At 41.2% G+C, this 17,717-nt stretch overlaps 1 protein-coding gene across 11 annotated transcripts in view; it reads right to left on the bottom strand.

Moving 5' to 3' along the window:
• The window catches only part of LOC138830277 (protein FAM114A2-like), a 61,896-nt gene extending 44,210 nt beyond the window's left edge, over nucleotides 1–17,686 (bottom strand). For 8 of the 11 annotated variants that reach the window (XR_011372960.1, XR_011372962.1, XR_011372959.1 and 5 more), the window contains exons 1-4: nucleotides 14,343–17,686; nucleotides 13,182–13,647; nucleotides 11,524–11,666; nucleotides 5,849–6,044 (exon numbers count right to left, since the gene is read on the bottom strand). Coding sequence is in view for 1 of the 11 variants with exons in the window: in XM_070026664.1 (XP_069882765.1) it covers nucleotides 5,849–5,968 (120 nt within the window). In the remaining 10 variants the exon portion in view is untranslated. The remainder of the gene's footprint in view (nucleotides 1–5,848; nucleotides 6,045–11,523; nucleotides 11,667–13,181; nucleotides 13,648–14,342) is intronic. The other 3 variants (XR_011372954.1, XR_011372955.1, XR_011372956.1) reach the window with 3 other exon arrangements.
• Nucleotides 17,687–17,717: the final 31 nt, after the last annotated feature.

Below are 17,717 nucleotides of genomic sequence, written 5' to 3' on the forward strand. Positions count from 1 at the left end.
TGCATGTGTTTCTAATGCATTTATAAGATTATTTCTTTGTTGCTTTGTATGTCCCTCCCCCACAGTGTAACCCCCGCTTTCACTATATTTGATGTCAATATAACATGTGGAGGAGATGGGGATAAACAAGTCGTTTAAGGATTCAGGTGGACCTGTTGCAACAATGAGAAGTACAAAATGTCATGTCAAAACCAACTTTACAATGTCGGTGTGGGGGGGGGGCGGGGGGTATCATTGGGGGGGGAGGGGGGAGGCTGGGAAGGGAGGTGAAGGGTAAACAAAGGAGGAGGCTGCAATGCTTGGTAAGAAATGTATGCATTATCCTGCCCATGTAATTGTAGCCCCTCTGTACAGTATGTTCTCAAATAAAATAAAATTAAATTAAAAAAAAAAAAAGAAACAAAGAACTTCCACTCATCTGGTCAAACCACTACTAAATAACTCCATGCTGCTGATCACATGTATGGTATATATGTGTACACCAGAGGAGAACCAGGAAGATGACACAGAACTAGAGGGAATCAGGGAAAAACATACAACAGCGGGACCCATCAGCTGCACAGGACATTGACCAAAATGAACTAAGCAACTTAATGGCAATTATGGGAGGGTGGGAACAAATGGGAAAGAGGGAACAGCTGATACTATGCAAAACAAAAGAAATGTACATACCACCCAATGCGGAAGAAATGACTGTATCACAAAGCTCATAGAACTCATAAATGTTATACCGTAATAGACGATTTGTTCCAGGAAAGTTAGAATGTGTTTGTGACTTTAACAGCATCACTATCCCACAATACTGTGAAATTGGGGAAATTATGTAATCAATCACAATAAAAAAATAAAAATTAAAAAAAAAGATTGAAGTCCACACTAGACTCCCTCTAAACAAGCCTAACAGAGAAGGAAATGGTGACACTGTCCAAAAAGAAATGTACTCTTAGCAGGGCACCAGTGGCTCACACCTGTAATCCTAGCTACTCAGGAAGCTGAGATCCGAGGATTGTGCTTCAATGCCAGTCTGTGAGACTCTTATCTCCAATAAACCATCAGAAAACTACAAGTGGCATTGTGGCTCAAGTAGTAGAGCACTAACTAGCCTTGAGCTCTAGAGGTGAGAGGCAGCGCCCAGGCCCAGAGTTCATGTCCATGACTGATAAAAAAGAAATGAACTCTTTACCCACCTTATATAACTGTAACCCGTATCTTTTAGTAACAGTTAAAAAGTTTTTAAGTATGAATCTGAATTGGGAAAGCAGGACAGGGTCACTGGTGACTCATGCCTATGGTCCTAGCTACTCTGGGCTGAGATCTAAAGATCACAATGGAAAGCCACCAGGGCAGAAGAGTCTGTGAGACTTTCATCTCCATTTATTTATCCGGCAAAAACGAGAGGCAGGGTTCAAGTGCCAGCTGTGGAGGAGGGAGACAAGGTAGACTGTGAAGACGGAATTCAAGCTCCAGTGCCAGAACATACACATTAAAAAAGAAAGAGGCTGGGCACCGGTAGCTCACAACCATAATCCTAGCTCACAACCATAATCCTAGCTACTCAGCCTTGAGCAAAAAGGTCAGGAACAGCACCCAGGCCCTGACTTCAAGCTCCAGGAACATCACACACACAGACACACACACACAGACACAGACACACACACACACACACACACACACACACACACACACACAGACACACACACACACACACACACACACACACACACACACACACACACACAGCAGAAGACAACATCCTTAAAGGAACATGACAAAATTGCAAAAAAGATACCAAGTGATTTCATTGGTATCTTTTATCTCAAACTTCTAAAAAAAACCCATCTCCGGTATACTTTCTTTCACAGTGAAATTAATGCTTAGAAATTTTAGATGGGAAAGACGTTAGGATGAAAAAGCCACCCATTCTATTCTGGTACACTTAATATTCAACTAAAATCTAAGTCCATAAAACTTCCACTGAGTAGTGGGAGTTCTCTACTCATGAGACACAAGTAAACACAACCTAAATTCTGTTCTCCATGCTAGTCTTCAAAGGTATAAAAAAAGGTGTATTCTCCCTATCTCCTTTCCTTAGATTTTCATATTCATGATCCATTAACTCTCTAACTTTTTAAGACATTAATACTAGCCACTCTTCCCAGGGTTCTCCATGATTTTTATTCCCCTTCTAAAACATGGCTCTGAATGACAAATATCCTTCAAGTCTTATGAAATCACTGCTGTTTACTATCCAAACATACTTCTAACTCCTGTTTTCCTTGTCCACTAAAAGCAATTCCTGATAAAAATTTCTGAAAATGCCAACACTTTAATCTTCCAACATCTCAAAGCATCAGAGTTAGACATTAAACCATTCTAGCTGCTGGGAGCATGAGGAGAAATGAAACTTCCTGTCTCTGTAACTCCTGAATTTGAGCTTATCTGTTTGAGAATACCATACCTGCACTCACAGCATGATCTGACAACAATTACAAAATCATAAAGAACCCAACAAATAAAAGTGAAGATACCAGGCCCCTACATTCGCCAAAATAACATGCAATACTCTATTTGTAGAGTTCTTCAGGGAGAAAAATAAATTCATTTTTAAACACATAGTGTGTTAGTCACAGACAAAGTAGCCTCACTTATGCAAGCATCATTAAGAACAGTGCCTCATATATGGAGTAATTTGCCATGTCCCATGAAGTTATCTCTCCATTCTACTGACCCATGCACTATGGACCCGAAAGTAGGTCAATCCAGTTCTCTCTTAGGTATTCACAAGTAGTGATAGTGGAACCTATTAGTATCTGATAGGTATGTATGCCAAGACACAATATAACTCTGAAGATGGAGAAAGACAGGTAGAATAAATCTCCTTCCAGAGAAAAATGATAGAGATGAGCACAGAGTATTAAATGAGAAACAATAAGGGCTATGAGAGATGAAGAAAACAAACTGGTTTTTCAAAACTTTTCCATATGGATTAGAAGTGCAGGTTTCCTTTTGATCAATACAAACTTTCAAGACTAAACCTTGGCACAGGCCAAATTTTTCTTAAAAGAGACCCAGAAACACAACAAATCAAAGAAAGATTGGACAAATGGGATTGCATGAAATTGTAGAGCTTCTTGCATGGCAAAGGACATAGTTAGCAAGATCAATAGAAAGCCCATGGATGGGGAGAAGTACTTCACTAGCCATACAACAGACAAGGGTCTCATATCTAAAATATACCTGGAACTCAAAAAATCAAATCCTCCAAAAATAAATCCTCAAAGAAACAACTACCCAATAAATAAGTGGGTTAAAGACTTAAAGAGAAACTTCTCTGAAGAGGAAATAAGAATGGCCAATAGACACATCAAGAAATGCTCAACCACCCTAGCCATAAAAAAATGGCAAATCAAAACAACATTGAGATACCACCTCACCCCAGTTAGAATGGCTAGAATCAAGAACTCTAATAACAACAGATGCTGGAGGGGATATGTACAGAACCCTACTGCATTTTAGTGGGAGTGTAAACTTGTTCAACCACTTTGGAAAGTAGTATAGAGGTTCCTCAAAAGACTACATAGAGCTCCCCTATTACCCAGCAATCCTATTTTTGGACATATACCCAAATGATCACAAACAAGACCATCCTAAAGCTATCAGCACAACTATGTTTACTGCAGCATTATTTACCATAGCTAAGATATGGAACCAACTCAGATGCCCCTCAGTAGATCAAGAAAATGCAAAAAAGAAAATAGAAAAAAGGCTAGAATGTACCTCAGCTCAATGGCAAAACCTTGTCTAGCTAGTGCAACAACGTGGGTTCAATGCCCAGTTATCAAAAAACAAAAGGCAGAAAAACAATCAAACAAACAAAGAACAAAAGGCAAAAAAATAGCCCTAAATGAACAAAAATACTTTTTGGTCCTGACAGATTTAAATTCACCTAGCCCTGGTTGCCAAACAAAGTGCTAAGCAATTCTTATATTCAACATATATGACGATATAATTTTAATACATAGAAGTCCTTGAAATTACTTCAGAGGCAGAGTAGAGGGATATGAGCAGTTCCAAGACACAGATCTCTAACTGGCAGCTGGATTCACAAGACAACACACCACACCAGTAGAATGTCCCCATGTCCTTAGTATCAAAATTGCACAAGCTAGCTACTGAATCCAAAGTATCCTAGGACTTAATGTTTCCATATATAGACCTCCAGCATGTTTGACTTCAGCTGAAATCTCACTGGAACTAGGGATCCCAAGGGAAGTCTCTGCCTTTTCAATGATATTTGAAGTATCTTGTCCTAAAGAAAAATCAAAATGTGTTGCTCTTTATTACCCAAACTAAACAAACTAAATTTCAAAAATGTAATATCAAAGTCCATGTGTCTAAAATCATGATAGCTATAAGACAGTTTATTTTTAACAATTAGGGTTATTAATCCTTGGAAATATCTCCTTAGTATAACATTTTTTATACAAAAACTCTGATACAACATCACTAAAGAACAGACATTTATAGCAATTCCTAGACTTCATTCTAATAAGAAAATGCTAACAATTCTACATGCGATGTCTATCATCTATCTCATGATCACTTGTCTTCAAACAATAAATCCCTTGAACAAATGTAGAAGGAGATTTATTAACAAAGTCCCTTGTAACAATGTAAACGAACACAGACAGTCATGAAGTGACTGATGATCTTACACACAGTGGCTAATGTAGCTGAGCCTGAGGAGAGCAAGGACTTGTTCCAGGTGCCCCAATATCCCCATCTGGCCTGGGATATATCTTTGGAAAGTTTCCTACTGTCCCAGTAAATGATCGGGGGAGGGAAGACACTAGAAAGTATGAAAGGGCTGGGAAGGTGGCTCAGTGGTAGAGCGCTTGCCTTGCATGCCTGAGGCCCTGGGTTCGATTCCTCAGCACCACATAAGCAAAAAGGAAAAAACTGGAAGTGGCTCTGTGGCTCAAGTGGTAGACCGCTAGCCTTGAGCTGAAGAGCTGAGGGACAGCGCCCAGGCCCAAGAGTTCAGGCCCCACGACCGGACCCAAAAAAAAAAAAAAAAAAGAAAGTATGAAAAATTAGAGAGAAATAGTATAATATACGTAAGTTATCTAATTATTAGCCAAAGTATGGGGAACCAAATAATATTTGCTTAATGCACTGCTTGACTGACAGACACTTGCATGTTTTCATCATGTAGGCACCATGCAGCAAAGGTAATTACTGCTGATGGCATTTATAGAACTGAAAAACTATTATTTATGGTTGTAAAAACAAGTAAAGAAGTTCAATCCTAAATTAGCATTGAGCTCGAGTCTCTTAACCCCAACTTCTTTTTCCTTGTACCAGGGCCTCACACGTTTGGTTTGCTTGCTCGTGACTGGCACTCTACCACTTGAGCCATACCTCTAGTGTAGCATTTTGCTGAAATTTAGTTGGAAATTGAATCTGCATTTCATCTGGACCTAAGCATCCTCAGGAGCTAGGATTACTGGTGTGAGCCAGGGGTACCAGGTTAACCCCAATATTTTTAAATCCCAATATTTTATAGAGATTCTAGCTGGGCACCAGAGGCTCACACCTGTTTTCCTAGCTACTCAGGAGGCTGAGTATCTGAGATCTGAAGATCACAGTTCAAAGCCAGCCCAGGCAGGAAAGTTCATGAGACTCTTATCTCCAATAAACCATTAGAAAACCAGAAGTGGTGCTGTGGTTTAAGTGGTAGAGTGCTCACCTTAAGTTGAAAAGCACAGGGACAGCGCCCAAGCGCAGAGCTCAAAGCCCCATGACCCACAAAAAAATAGAGATTCTAGTCAGTGGCTGTCTGTAATACCTGAAAAGGGAGAACTTCTGAAGTCTCAGGGTCCCTGGAAGACCCAACATCTGGTCTTTTCAACTGGGCACTACAGCTTCCATTAACTTTCTTGATTGGCATGTTGGTCAACAGATTCATTAGTCTTCACAGACTCAGAATTCTCCACTGACTCCCAGTTTCCATCTTCAGTTATCACTGGAGTCTCAAGGATCATCTTTATCAGAAAGCCCAAGGGAAAAAAGTGATTGAGGTCAGCTTTTTTAGTATACATTATTTGTCTAAATCTTTTGACACTTTCACAGAGTCACAGGCAGGAACATTAGTAAATTAATACAGACAAGATCCCACAGATCTTCCCCCACGTTCTCCTAATAACAGCTTCCATAACTGAAGCATAATTCATTGTGGCAGAATCCACCAATCTTCAGATTTCAACAGATTTCAACTGAAACTCTTTCACTTCAAGAAGTATAGATGAAATTACATAGCATGCCACTTGTTAAGAATTTTTTACACAGCATTTAAGTCCCTCCAGACCAACTTCTATTGTATTAAGACTTTTTTTATTGTTTCTGAATAGTCCATGCTATAAATGTACTTTGGGACTATCACAGAAATAAGATGATTCAGAAACCTTATGTATAGGTGTTTATGGGAACCAAAGCTTTCTCTTGGGCTACTCAGTTTAGTTTTAAATGTTACTGTTAGGCTGGGCATGTGCCTTAGCAGTAGAAAGCTTGCCTAGCATGCATGAAGCCCTGGGTTTGATTCCTCAGTAACATATGAACAGAAACTGGCACTGTGGGTCAAGTGGTAGAGCACTAGACTTGAGCAAAATGCTCAGGGATAGTGCCATGGCACTGAGCTCAATCCACAGTACTGTCTCAAAACAAGGTATTTTTCTATTCTTTTCCCAAGTAAACTATCACTTCATTTTCCTAGTGGCAATGTATGAATAATCAAGTTCCCCTGAATTCTGATCAACCTTGTGTTGTCACTATTTTGATTGAACCATTCAAATAGGTATGTAGTGGTACCTCACTGAGCCTTTTAAATTGCATTCCTCTAATGGCTGGGACAAAGGCATCCTTTTATGTGCTTATTTGCTGAATATATATTCTTCAGTGAAACATTTATTTGTATCTTTTGGTCATTATCCAATCATTGTGTTTTGGTTTTTATCATTATGTACTACAGAGACTTGAGAACACTGTTTATTAGAGATTTAATTCCTCTACTATATGGCTTGCAAATATTTCACGCTAGTTTATAGTTTATCTTTTTCCTTTCTTCCTAGAGTCTTTCCCTGAGCAAGTTTTTCATTGTGAGGAGGTTCATTATCTATTTTCCCTTTTACTGACTATCCTTTAAAATCTTTAGTAATCACTTCCTACTAAAACTCTTCCAGAGATTTAATCTATCCAAAAATATTTCTGTCAGAACAGTTTTTTAGGGTTTTGTTTCCTATTTATGTGGTGGCCCTAGGGAACAAAAGATGTCCCTAATCCTTTTGCTTTTGTTTTTTAGATAGGGTTTCCCAAATTTGTCTAGGCAAGCCTCAGACCATGAATTTCTTACCTCTGCCTCTCAAGTACCTGAGATTACAGGCATACACTACCATGCTTGCTATCTCTGAAACACTAACTTTTTGTTTGGTCTGCTCTTAAACCTTAATCCTCCTATCTCCTTCTCTGGAGTGTCTAGGATTATAAGTATAAAACACTATTCTGGGCCTTTTGCTATTATTAAAAATATTCATCATAAATATACCAAAATTCTGTTAGTATTGGAACATTTGATGTGACAAAAGAGATGACGATTGACTTATATTTTACACTTACTTTTTTTTTTACAGTGCTAGTGATAGAACTTAAGACCCCACACATACCAGGGAAGAGCTCCACCATTTGGCTATATCCATTGAATTCCTACTTTAACATTTTTTTTGCCAGTCCTGGAACTGGAACTCAAGGCCTAGGCACTGTCCTGGAGCTTTGTTTGCTCAAGGCTAGCACTCTAACCCTTGAGAGACAGCCTCACTTCTGGATTTTTCTGTGTATGTAGTATTGAGGAACTGAACAACGGGCTTCATGCATGGTAGGCAAGCACTATTACTAAACCACATTCCCTGCACCTCAGATCAACTTTTAAGCAACAATTCAATTACCCAATCTAATTCCTTCCAGAAGAAGAGAAGGAGAATCAAATACCATGAGAGAATAAATGTATTTCCTCCTCTTTCCTTCACTCTTCTCTTGTGCTCTCTCTCTTTCTCTTTCACCCTCCTTCACCCATACACACAGGTATGTATAAACTATTTTATAGAGAGATGGATTACATGTAGGAAAGAGCCAATATATGACAACAAATGTTTCAAACAGATTTAAAAAACTTATTAACAACTAAGGCAGAAAGACCAGCACACTACTATAATTAAGATACATACCAAAAATGCTAACAGAAAGGAAAACACCCATTTGAATCAGGAGACATGATTCATACACAAAGAACCAAACACAAGTCTAGAGCTTGGAGTGTCAAATCTAGCCTAGAGATGTTTTTAATTTATCTATATAGTGCCTAAACTTTTAAATGAGTTCCATGTTTAAAAACCAGTCTTCATACAAAAGTGCAAGTGTCCAATTTCCCTTGAAAACTGAAAGATCTAGCAACAAAGGCTATATAGTGACTGGTTAATAACTACTTCATGCCAAATAGCTACTGGTCCTTTTAGGCAATGCTCCTGCACCTCAAAATTGGCACTCGAATTCAATTCACTCATTTATGTTAACTGATTAGCCCTATAGTCATCTGCAAATACCTGCCATGAGACATACATCAGACTGTGACAGGTGAAAATGCCAGAGAGAGTGTTCAAAGGTATAAAAACAATCCATGAGAAAGCTCAAAGGTATACATGATACCAGTTGCCTGGAGCCATTAAAATACCAGAGAGAAAAAGAATCACGAGGCATGAAATCAGAAGGCAACTTTAAGATACCTTGGAGCTAAGCTGTAGGTGTGTGTGTGTGTGTGTGTGTGTGTGTGTGTGTGTGTGTGTGTGTTGTGTGTGTGTGTGTGTGTTGTATACTATGTGTAATGCATGCACTATATGTAATACAAAATATATCATTGTAGAAATGTAATTCATTTAACTTCATATGATATTAAGACATACTCTGAAATAGGAAACAATGGAAATCTCTATACTTTGGTCATCACCATCTAAATTTGAATCTACATGATTAAAAATCATTTAGAGGGGCTGGCCAGGTGGCTCAGTGGTACAGTACTTGCCTTGCATGCATGAGGCCCTGGGTTCAATTCCTCAGTACCACGTAAGCAGAAAAAGCCCGAAGTGGCACTGTGGTTCAAGTGGTAGAGTGCTAGCCCTAAGCTGAAGACTTGAGGGACAGCACCCAAGACCAGAGTTCAGGCCCCAGGACCAACCAAAAAAGAAAATAAAAGATCATCTAGAATGTGTTAGGATGGAAGACAAAGAGTTTATATTGTTTATACTGTTAATATTATTAGTAGAAGGAATGTAGATACTCTACTCTCAATAAATTCATCATCTCTCAGCAAACATAAATAAATAACAGGTAGGTGAAAGTGCAATTGCATTATTTAATGGTTTCCTAAGTTTTCTGGGTATTTTATGATGAATTGGAAAAGAGAAATATGCCAGTAAATTAAGAAAAAATAAGCCAAAAGGATTCATATTTTTAAGGAACCAAAATGCATATGCTTTGTGTCTCTCACTCCTACCATCAGGCTGCCTTTTCCCTCCTTTACCCTTCTCAGCAATCAAGGCTTACCAGCAACTTGCTCCTGCCAACCTCAACTTGGGGAGTACCATGCACCCAGCCAGCACATAGCCACTCCTGATGCCTACAAAGTGTGCTCCCAATGCCTGGGAAATACTTCCCCCTGTGGGGTGGGTCTGGCCAGGTATACTTCTGGGTCCGGGTTTTTCTTTGGTCTGAAGTGGCTGGGCTCTGGTTCATTGAGTTTGGGCACCAACTGGGTGGTTTAAAGTTTGGCTGACCATAGTCACTGGAGTGATGTCAGCTGGGAAAAGGAGACTGGGGGTGTCCATCTGCATTTGTGTTTTTGAAGATCTGACCCTCCAACAGGTACTGAGCGCTAAGTAGCCTCCCAACTATCCCGAGGTCAGGGATTACCCAAGCCACTGATTGGCAAGGCCCAAATGGGCAGAACAGGGCTGTCCAGGCCAGTAGCAAAGTGTTTGCAAGGACGTTTAGTTATATGAATTGGGCAGGAGAAGGTGAGGGAGGACTAACTAGCAAATGCAAAGGCCTTAACAAATTTTAATAATCCAAGAAAAGAAAAACAAAAAAATGCTGCAAAAAAACGGGTCAAGGGGATTGTAATGTGGCTTAGTGATAGAGGCTTGCCTGGCATGCATGAAGCCCTGGGTTCAATCCCTCAGTACCACATACACAGAAAAGGCCAGAAGTGATGCTGTGGCTCAAATTGTAGAGCACTAATCTTGAGCAAAAGAAGCACAACGTCAGTGCCCAGATGCTGAGTTTAAGCCCTAGGACTGGCACAAAAAAATGAGGGGGAGGAGGTTTGCAAAAAGGAGGTCTGGGACTTGAACACCTGGCTCGTCGAGCTTATGAGATGGGATAAAGTTGTTCTCTCTCTCTCTCTCTCTCTCTCTCTCTCTCTCTCTCTCTCTCTCTCTCTCTCTCTCTCTCTCTCTCTGTGTGTGTGTGTGTGTGTGTGTGGTTAATTGGAGATGAATCTCAGATTTTCTGGCCCCCAAAACATTAGACTCCTGAGTAGCTAGGATTACAGGCATTAGCCACCTATGCCCAGCTCAGGATAGTTTTAACTCTTAATATGGAACTTAATGGGAAAAGACAGTAGGTTTCTAAGCAGACTAGTAAGATGCTTTGATTTGTGGTTTTTAAGATGAGTCCCCCTTCCCTCATTAAAAAAGATGCATCTCATTATTTATCCTTCAGTAGTGTAAATGTGTGAAGTCTGGAGTTGTGGAGCTAGAAAGGTATAAGTTTATAAATATAAGGAAAATGGAACTTTTCAGAGGTAAAGAGATTGGATTTTTTTTTTTGGCAGTCTTGAGGCTTGAACTCTGGGGCTGGGCACTGTCCCTGAGCAATTCAGCTCAAGGCTAGCACTCTACCATTTGAGCTACAGCGCCACTTGCGGTTTTCTGGTGGTTTATTGGAGATAAGAGTTTTACAGGTTTTCCTGCCAGGGCTGGCTTTGAACCCTGATTCTTGGATCTCAGCTTCTTGAGTAGCTAGGATTACAGGCATGAGCCACCGGCACCTGGAGAGAATTGGATTATGTAAAAATCCAAACATGTGGCTGGGTATCAAACACAGTGGTTAGATGTCTAGCCTAGCATGTGCTAGGAGAGAAAGGAAGCAGAGAGAAAGAAGAAAAGAAGAACAAGAATAAGGGAGACAGGAGAGAAAAAAAGAGAATCTATGTTTTCTACTGCTTCAGTGGTTTCAGTAGAGCCATCATTCTAAATAAACCTTCCCCAGATAAGTCTCCGATTTGTCTGCCTGGGCTGGCTTCAAATCTGGATCCTCAGATCTCAACTTCCTTAGGTAGTTATAATCGTAGGCTTGAGCCACTCTAGCTCTGGCCTCTTAACCTTCTGTTTTATCTAGTAGCTGCTAATTTCCTCTTACCTCATTTCTGGGGCTTGAACCCAAGGCCTGGGCATTGCTCTTGAGCTTTTTTGTTCTAACCTAGGGCCTAGCCACTTGAACCACAGCTCCACTTCCAGATTTTTTTTGGTGTTTCACTGAAGATGAGTGTCACAGGTGAAAATCTATTTAAAGAGAACAGTAAAAACAATGTAGTTAAACAATTGTGTCAGAACAGGAGCTCAAAGGATCATACTTTGAAGAAAAGGTGCTGGATTCATGGACACAGACTATGACTTTCACCGTCCTTAGATTTAACATAGTAGTAGATACACAGAGACACTAAATAAATGCTGCTTGATACCAGTTCCATTTTGTGTTGCTTATATTAAACCTAACTCACTTTGTGAATGTCAGTTTGGAAGGAAACTATCTTGCAGAAAAGCTTATAGGCAAATCTCCAACATCAGGCTAGGTTCTCAAACAGAACTTGAGGCACTTCACAAGCTGGGCCATTTAGAGATGAGGCAGAAGATCTTGCTGGAATACCAACCTGGCCCATGTCCATCTCAAGCAAAGCATCTGGTTCCCATCTGTTTCCTAAGCTAAACCTGCACAGAGATACTCTTTGAAGAAAATCTCTTTACAATTGAACTATAGACTCATGTTATTTGCCAATTATCATGTAAGAAACAATGGCCTCATCCTGAAAAATACTGGCAAGGATCACCTTAAGTAGATGACCAAAGATACATCCAGGCAATGAGACACCAGAAATTGATATGACATAACTGAGCTTTCTCATTCAGTTATAAAATTGGGCACAAACAAACAAGGAAACCAATATATGCCTAGCTGGGTTCCAGTGGCTCACCCATGGAATTCTAGCCAATAAGGAGGCTCAGATCTGAGGATGTTGGTCCAAAGCCAGCCCAGAGAGAAAAGTCTGTGACATTCATATCTCCAGTGAACACCAGAAAACTGGAAGTGGGTGCTGTAGCTCCAAGTGGTAGAGTGATAGCCTATAACTAGCTCAAAGAGAGCACCCAGGCCCCGAGTTCAAGCCCCAGGACCAGCCAAAGTAAAAAAACACCCACCCAAGTCACACTGGAAGGCTTCCCACAGGATCAGTAGCTGCCCTTTTCAAAAGTGTCAAGCTCATACTAAAGAAAAGACAGTGGAAATGTCACAGACTGGAGGAGGCAGAGGAGGTCTGACAGATCAAGGGAAAGCAGGATCCTGGATGGATCCTGAGTGGGAGTGCCAGTTCTGAGGCTTGAACTCAAGACCTGGACACTGTCTCTTAGCTGTTTTGCTCAAGGCTGGCACTCTACCACTTGAGCCACCACTTTACTTCAGGCTTTTTGATGGTTTGTTGGAAAGAAGAGTCTCACAGACTTTCCTGCCCAAGCTAGCTTTGAAACTTAATCCTAAAATCTCAGCCTGCTGATGAGTTAGGATTACAAGTGCCAGCTATATTTTCTGTTTTATCTTGCAATAAAAATAAAAAGATTGGGGGGGAGGGGGGAGGCTGGGAAGGGATGTGAAGGGTAAACAAAGGAGGAGGCTGCAATGCTTGGTAAGAAATGTATGCATTATCCTGCCCACGTAATTGTAACTCCTCTGTACAGTATGTTCACAAATAAAATTAAATTAAATTAAAAAAAATAAAATAAAAAGATTGTTTTCAAAATACATACTTGGGAGGGAACAAGGGAGAGGCTCTGCTAGTACTGTTGACTCTAGCCGTTTTTGTCTTATGCTACAGCTGCAGGGCAGGCCACATGGGCAGGGTGTGGTTCAGGCACAGGCTCAGCCTGCCTAGAACAAGGAGGTAAAAATGAGGTGTACATAGTTCTGACAATAGCTAGTGGTCTTGTTTGGCCTTCTAGTGTAGAGAGCAGAAGGAAATAAAATGAGGAAATAATAGTTGAGGGCACAGTATGTAATCTCATTATGCCATGACAAGATATTTGTTCTTAACCTGTCAAGCAAAAGAGAAAAGGTATATGTTTCTCATCAAGGATAGATACCACCTCAGTGGTCACTTCTCAGTCCTCTTTGCAAACAAATCCCAATTTTGTCTCATCATCCATTCTGTTGGTTTCTGTGTTTACATGGGATGTCTGGTGCTGCAACAGCCAACTTGGGATGATGAGCTTTAGCCTGTGGAGAATATACCCAGTATGGTCAATTCAAAAGATGGTAGGAATATAAATATAAGAAGACAGACTAGGTGCCAGTGGCTCAGGCCTGTAATCCTATCTACTCAGGAAGCTGAGATCTGAGGATCATGGTTCAAAGCCAGCCCAGGCAGGAAAACCTGCGAAACTCTTATCTCCAATAAACCACCAGAAAATCAGAAGTGGCCCTGTGGCTAAAGTGGTAGAGTGCTAGCCTTGAGCTGAGTTGCTCAGGGACAAAGCCCAGGCCCAGAGTTCAAGCCCCATGGCTCACAAAACAAAAGACAAAAAAAGAAGACAGTACTGAGCCACTGAATTAATGAATTCTACCGTCTCCCTTGTGCTATGGTTATTATTTTTTTCTTTTTTTTTCCAGGGCTGAGGACTGAACCCAGGGCCTTGCACACGTGCCAGGCGTGCGCCCTTCCCCTGGATAACCCCCCAGCCCCACTGTGGTTATTATTATGTGAAATAATAAATCTTCCTCTCACTGAAATGAGTTAGGCCTTCTATAATTACACCTAAAAGCAACCAAAATTATGCTTGAGTCCTAAGGGAAAATAAAAGGCATCTAGAAGTAATACAAGAAAAAAAATATAGGTGAAAAATAAAAATAAAGGCTAAAATGCATTAGGTGCATAGGGCTCTGAAAAATCTCCCAGGCCTGAAGAAACTCACCTGGAGTTTCAGAAGCCAGCTCCAATTTACATTTAACCATCTAAGTCTAGTTGCTATCAAGTTCTTATAGGCAGTGATCCCTGAGAAGAGGAAGAAAAATGAAAGGGAAATAAAATTAAACAACTGCCAGTGGAGAAACCAGCTTTACATGATCAATTTCCTTCCAGGGAATCTCTATTTGTCTGAAGAGAATTTCTTCATCAGATCCCTGGCCCCAAGTCAGAGACAGGTATATGAGGAGGAGACAGGACAGGGCAGCCTAAGATGGACAGTGACTCATCTGGAATGGAAGAAAGAGCTAGCATGTGGCAGAGACTGAGCCCAAAGCTAAGCCTGACTCGATCCAGAACCTTCCCAATGCACTGTCATGCCAGAAATGAAAGCCAAGCTGCAAAGCCACCAAGAGCTGCTTCTAAGCCATTCTGAAAAGTGCCCACATTCACCCAGGCGTCTCACCAGAGACCCCAGGTATAGTCCAGCAGAGCACTTGAAAGCAGAAACCCAAGAAGCAAAGCAGGTGGCCTGCATCCAAATTCAAGAAATGTAACTCACTCAATTGTCACTGTGGCCAGGCCTGAGATTTCCAGTCAGTCCCCTACACTCTAGCCTGAGGACAGGACCTATTAGGATGAGACCATATAATAAGACACGGATGAAGGCCCTGTCTGACTGCCACTGCCATTAAGAACAGCATTATAGATGGGTGCCCATGGCGCATGCCTGTAATCCTAATCAGGATGCTGAGATCTGAGGACCATGCTTTGAAGCCATCCTAGGCAGAAAAGTCAATGAGGTTCCTTATCTCCAATAAAGCAACAAAAAAGCCAGAAGTGGAGCTATGACTCAAGTAGCAGAGTGCTAACCTTGAGCAAAAAGCTGAGGGACAACTTCTAGGATGGTGGTGTGGGGAAAGACTAATACCACAAGCCCCTTTAGGACAGGTGCTCTCACTTATGCCCATTTCCTTCAGAGCATTGCATAGCCCTCACCTTACTGACTTGCCTCTCCCTGTTTTAACACAGGATATTCACTTGGCCAGTCTATCTTGCAGCATCCCTAGCAAAGCAGCTTTTTCTCTGGGGTTTAACCAAGGAGCCAATACTGTCTGTGATTGGTTAACTGTGCACAGTCCAGAATCAATGATACCTGGGGTCCATCTGGCTTGGCCATCTACTGTTGTAGCTTACAGCATATTGTTCAACACTTCTGTTTTCTTATAATAGTTCTTGCTCATGGGTCCTAACGGTCACAATAGAATAACTAATAGGGTTACTTGTGTACACACACACACACACACCACTGCAACAGTACTACAAGGGAAACAAGGCAACTCAACAGGGAGCTTCAGGATTCAAACATCTACCACATCCTAAGTATTTCCTGTTCCTTCTTAAGTAATTATTAATATTATTCCTATTTTGGTGCAAGTACTGGAGAGTGAACTCAGAGCTGGGACACTGAGCCCCACTCAACTGGGGACTGAACTATCCCTAAGCTTTTTTGTTTTTGTTTTTTGTTTTGGGTCTGGTCATGGGGCCTGAACTCTGGGCCTGTGCACTGTCCCTTAGCTCTTCAGATCAAGGCTAGCACTCTACCACTTGAGCCACAGCACCACTTCTGGCTTTTTTTTTTATTACTTATGTGGTGCTGAGGAATGGAACTAGGGCCTCATGCATGCAAGACAAGCGCTCTACCACTGAGCCACCTTCCTAGCCCTTCCTTAAGCTTTTTCTGCTCGAGGCTAGTGCTATACCATTTGAGCCATACCTCCAGTTCTGGCTTTTTGCAGGTTAATTGGAGATAAAGAGCCTCACAGACTTTTCTTTCCAGGTTGGCTTCAAACCAGGACCCTCAGATCTCAGACTCTTGAATTGCTAGGATTACAGTGGTGAGCCACCCGCACCTGGGTACAATCTGTTTTTTTAATGTTTTTTTTGAATGTTTTTTATATCTATTAGATATGGAGATTAGGAATCTCTGCTGCTCTCTTTTTTTCTTAGCTGTATTTTCTTTTTCTTAGCCCCTTCCTTAAATGATTCTTTATTTTTTATTTATTTATTTATTTTTATTTATTTATTTTTTGGTCAGGGGTCCTGAACTCTGAGCTTGGGCACTATCCCGCAGCTCTTCAGCTCAAGGCAAGTGCTCTACTGCTTGAGTCACAGTGCCACTTCTGGGTTTCTAGTGGTTTATTGGAGATGAGAGCATCATGGACTTTCCTTCCTGGGCTGGCTTTGAACCATGATCCTCAGATCTCAGCCTCCTGAGTAGCTAGGATTACAGGTATGAGCCACTGGCGCCCAGCCCTTAAACAATTGATTCCCTATCTGGTAAGAGGAACAATGATTTCACCTCCTAATGAGTAGGTTGTCACAGATAGCAGTCTGTGAGCATGAGACCTGTCATATAATAACTACTTACTGAAACAGGCATGACCTGTAAGGGCAGAAAGAAAAGGAGCTAATGAAGGGGACTCCAGGAGGACAAGGCAGCTCTTCTCTGATAACACTAAGAGCTCCCAGAGGTCAGGGATAGTATCCTCAGATCTATGACCCCACATGGACAATAGGCTGATTCTCTACATATCTGATGTCACAGCAATCTTAGTACCAAGAGTGGCTCCTTTGTGCCAGGACAGGAAGGAAGGAAGAGGACAGGGGGGCCCATAGACAGGCAGCTCCTGAAACAGATCACCAGGTGACAAAATGAAGACAAGAGTATAATCAGGAGACCATCACATCCTCTGCAAGCTTCTCCACCAGAGGCCAGCAGCAGAGGAAGACAGACAGCCCACTGTGGGTGAACATGAGCACCACACTGGGAAGGCCCAGAATGGTGAACCAAAGAAATATAGGAAGGGGAGAGCTTTGGAGATGTATATCAGCTCTGACTTTTACCAATCTTGAGATTGCTCCTCATGGTCCTCAATTTCCTTATCTGTACAAGGTGGAAAATTATCATCTTGATCAAATACAAGGACAGGGGAGCCCTTGTTCCAAAGAGAGACATAAATGGTAGTCATGTTATGGAGATTTTTTTTCTGAAGGTAAAAACTAACCTCCTAGCCAGATACTAGTGGCTAATACCTGAAATCCTAGCTACTCAGGAGGCTAAGATCTGAGGATCATGGTTTTCAGCCAGCTCAGAAAGAAAGGTAAGTCTTTGAGACACATAGCTCCAAATAACCACCAAAAAGCCAGATGTGGAGCTGGGACTCAAGTGGTAGAACACCAGCCTTGAGGAAAAACAAACAAAAAACAAACAAACAAAATCTCCTGGCCTTGCATTTAAGACCTAGCCCTGCATTCAAGCCCTAGGATCCGCAAGAAGGAAAAAAGGAGGAAAAAAAAAAAACTCTCCTCAAACAAGAATACA

The sequence above is a fragment of the Dipodomys merriami genome, unplaced genomic scaffold (assembly GCF_024711535.1).
Source record: "Dipodomys merriami isolate MVZ:Mamm:240054 unplaced genomic scaffold, mDipMer1.0.p SCAF_1870, whole genome shotgun sequence".
Taxonomy (NCBI): domain Eukaryota; kingdom Metazoa; phylum Chordata; class Mammalia; order Rodentia; family Heteromyidae; genus Dipodomys; species Dipodomys merriami.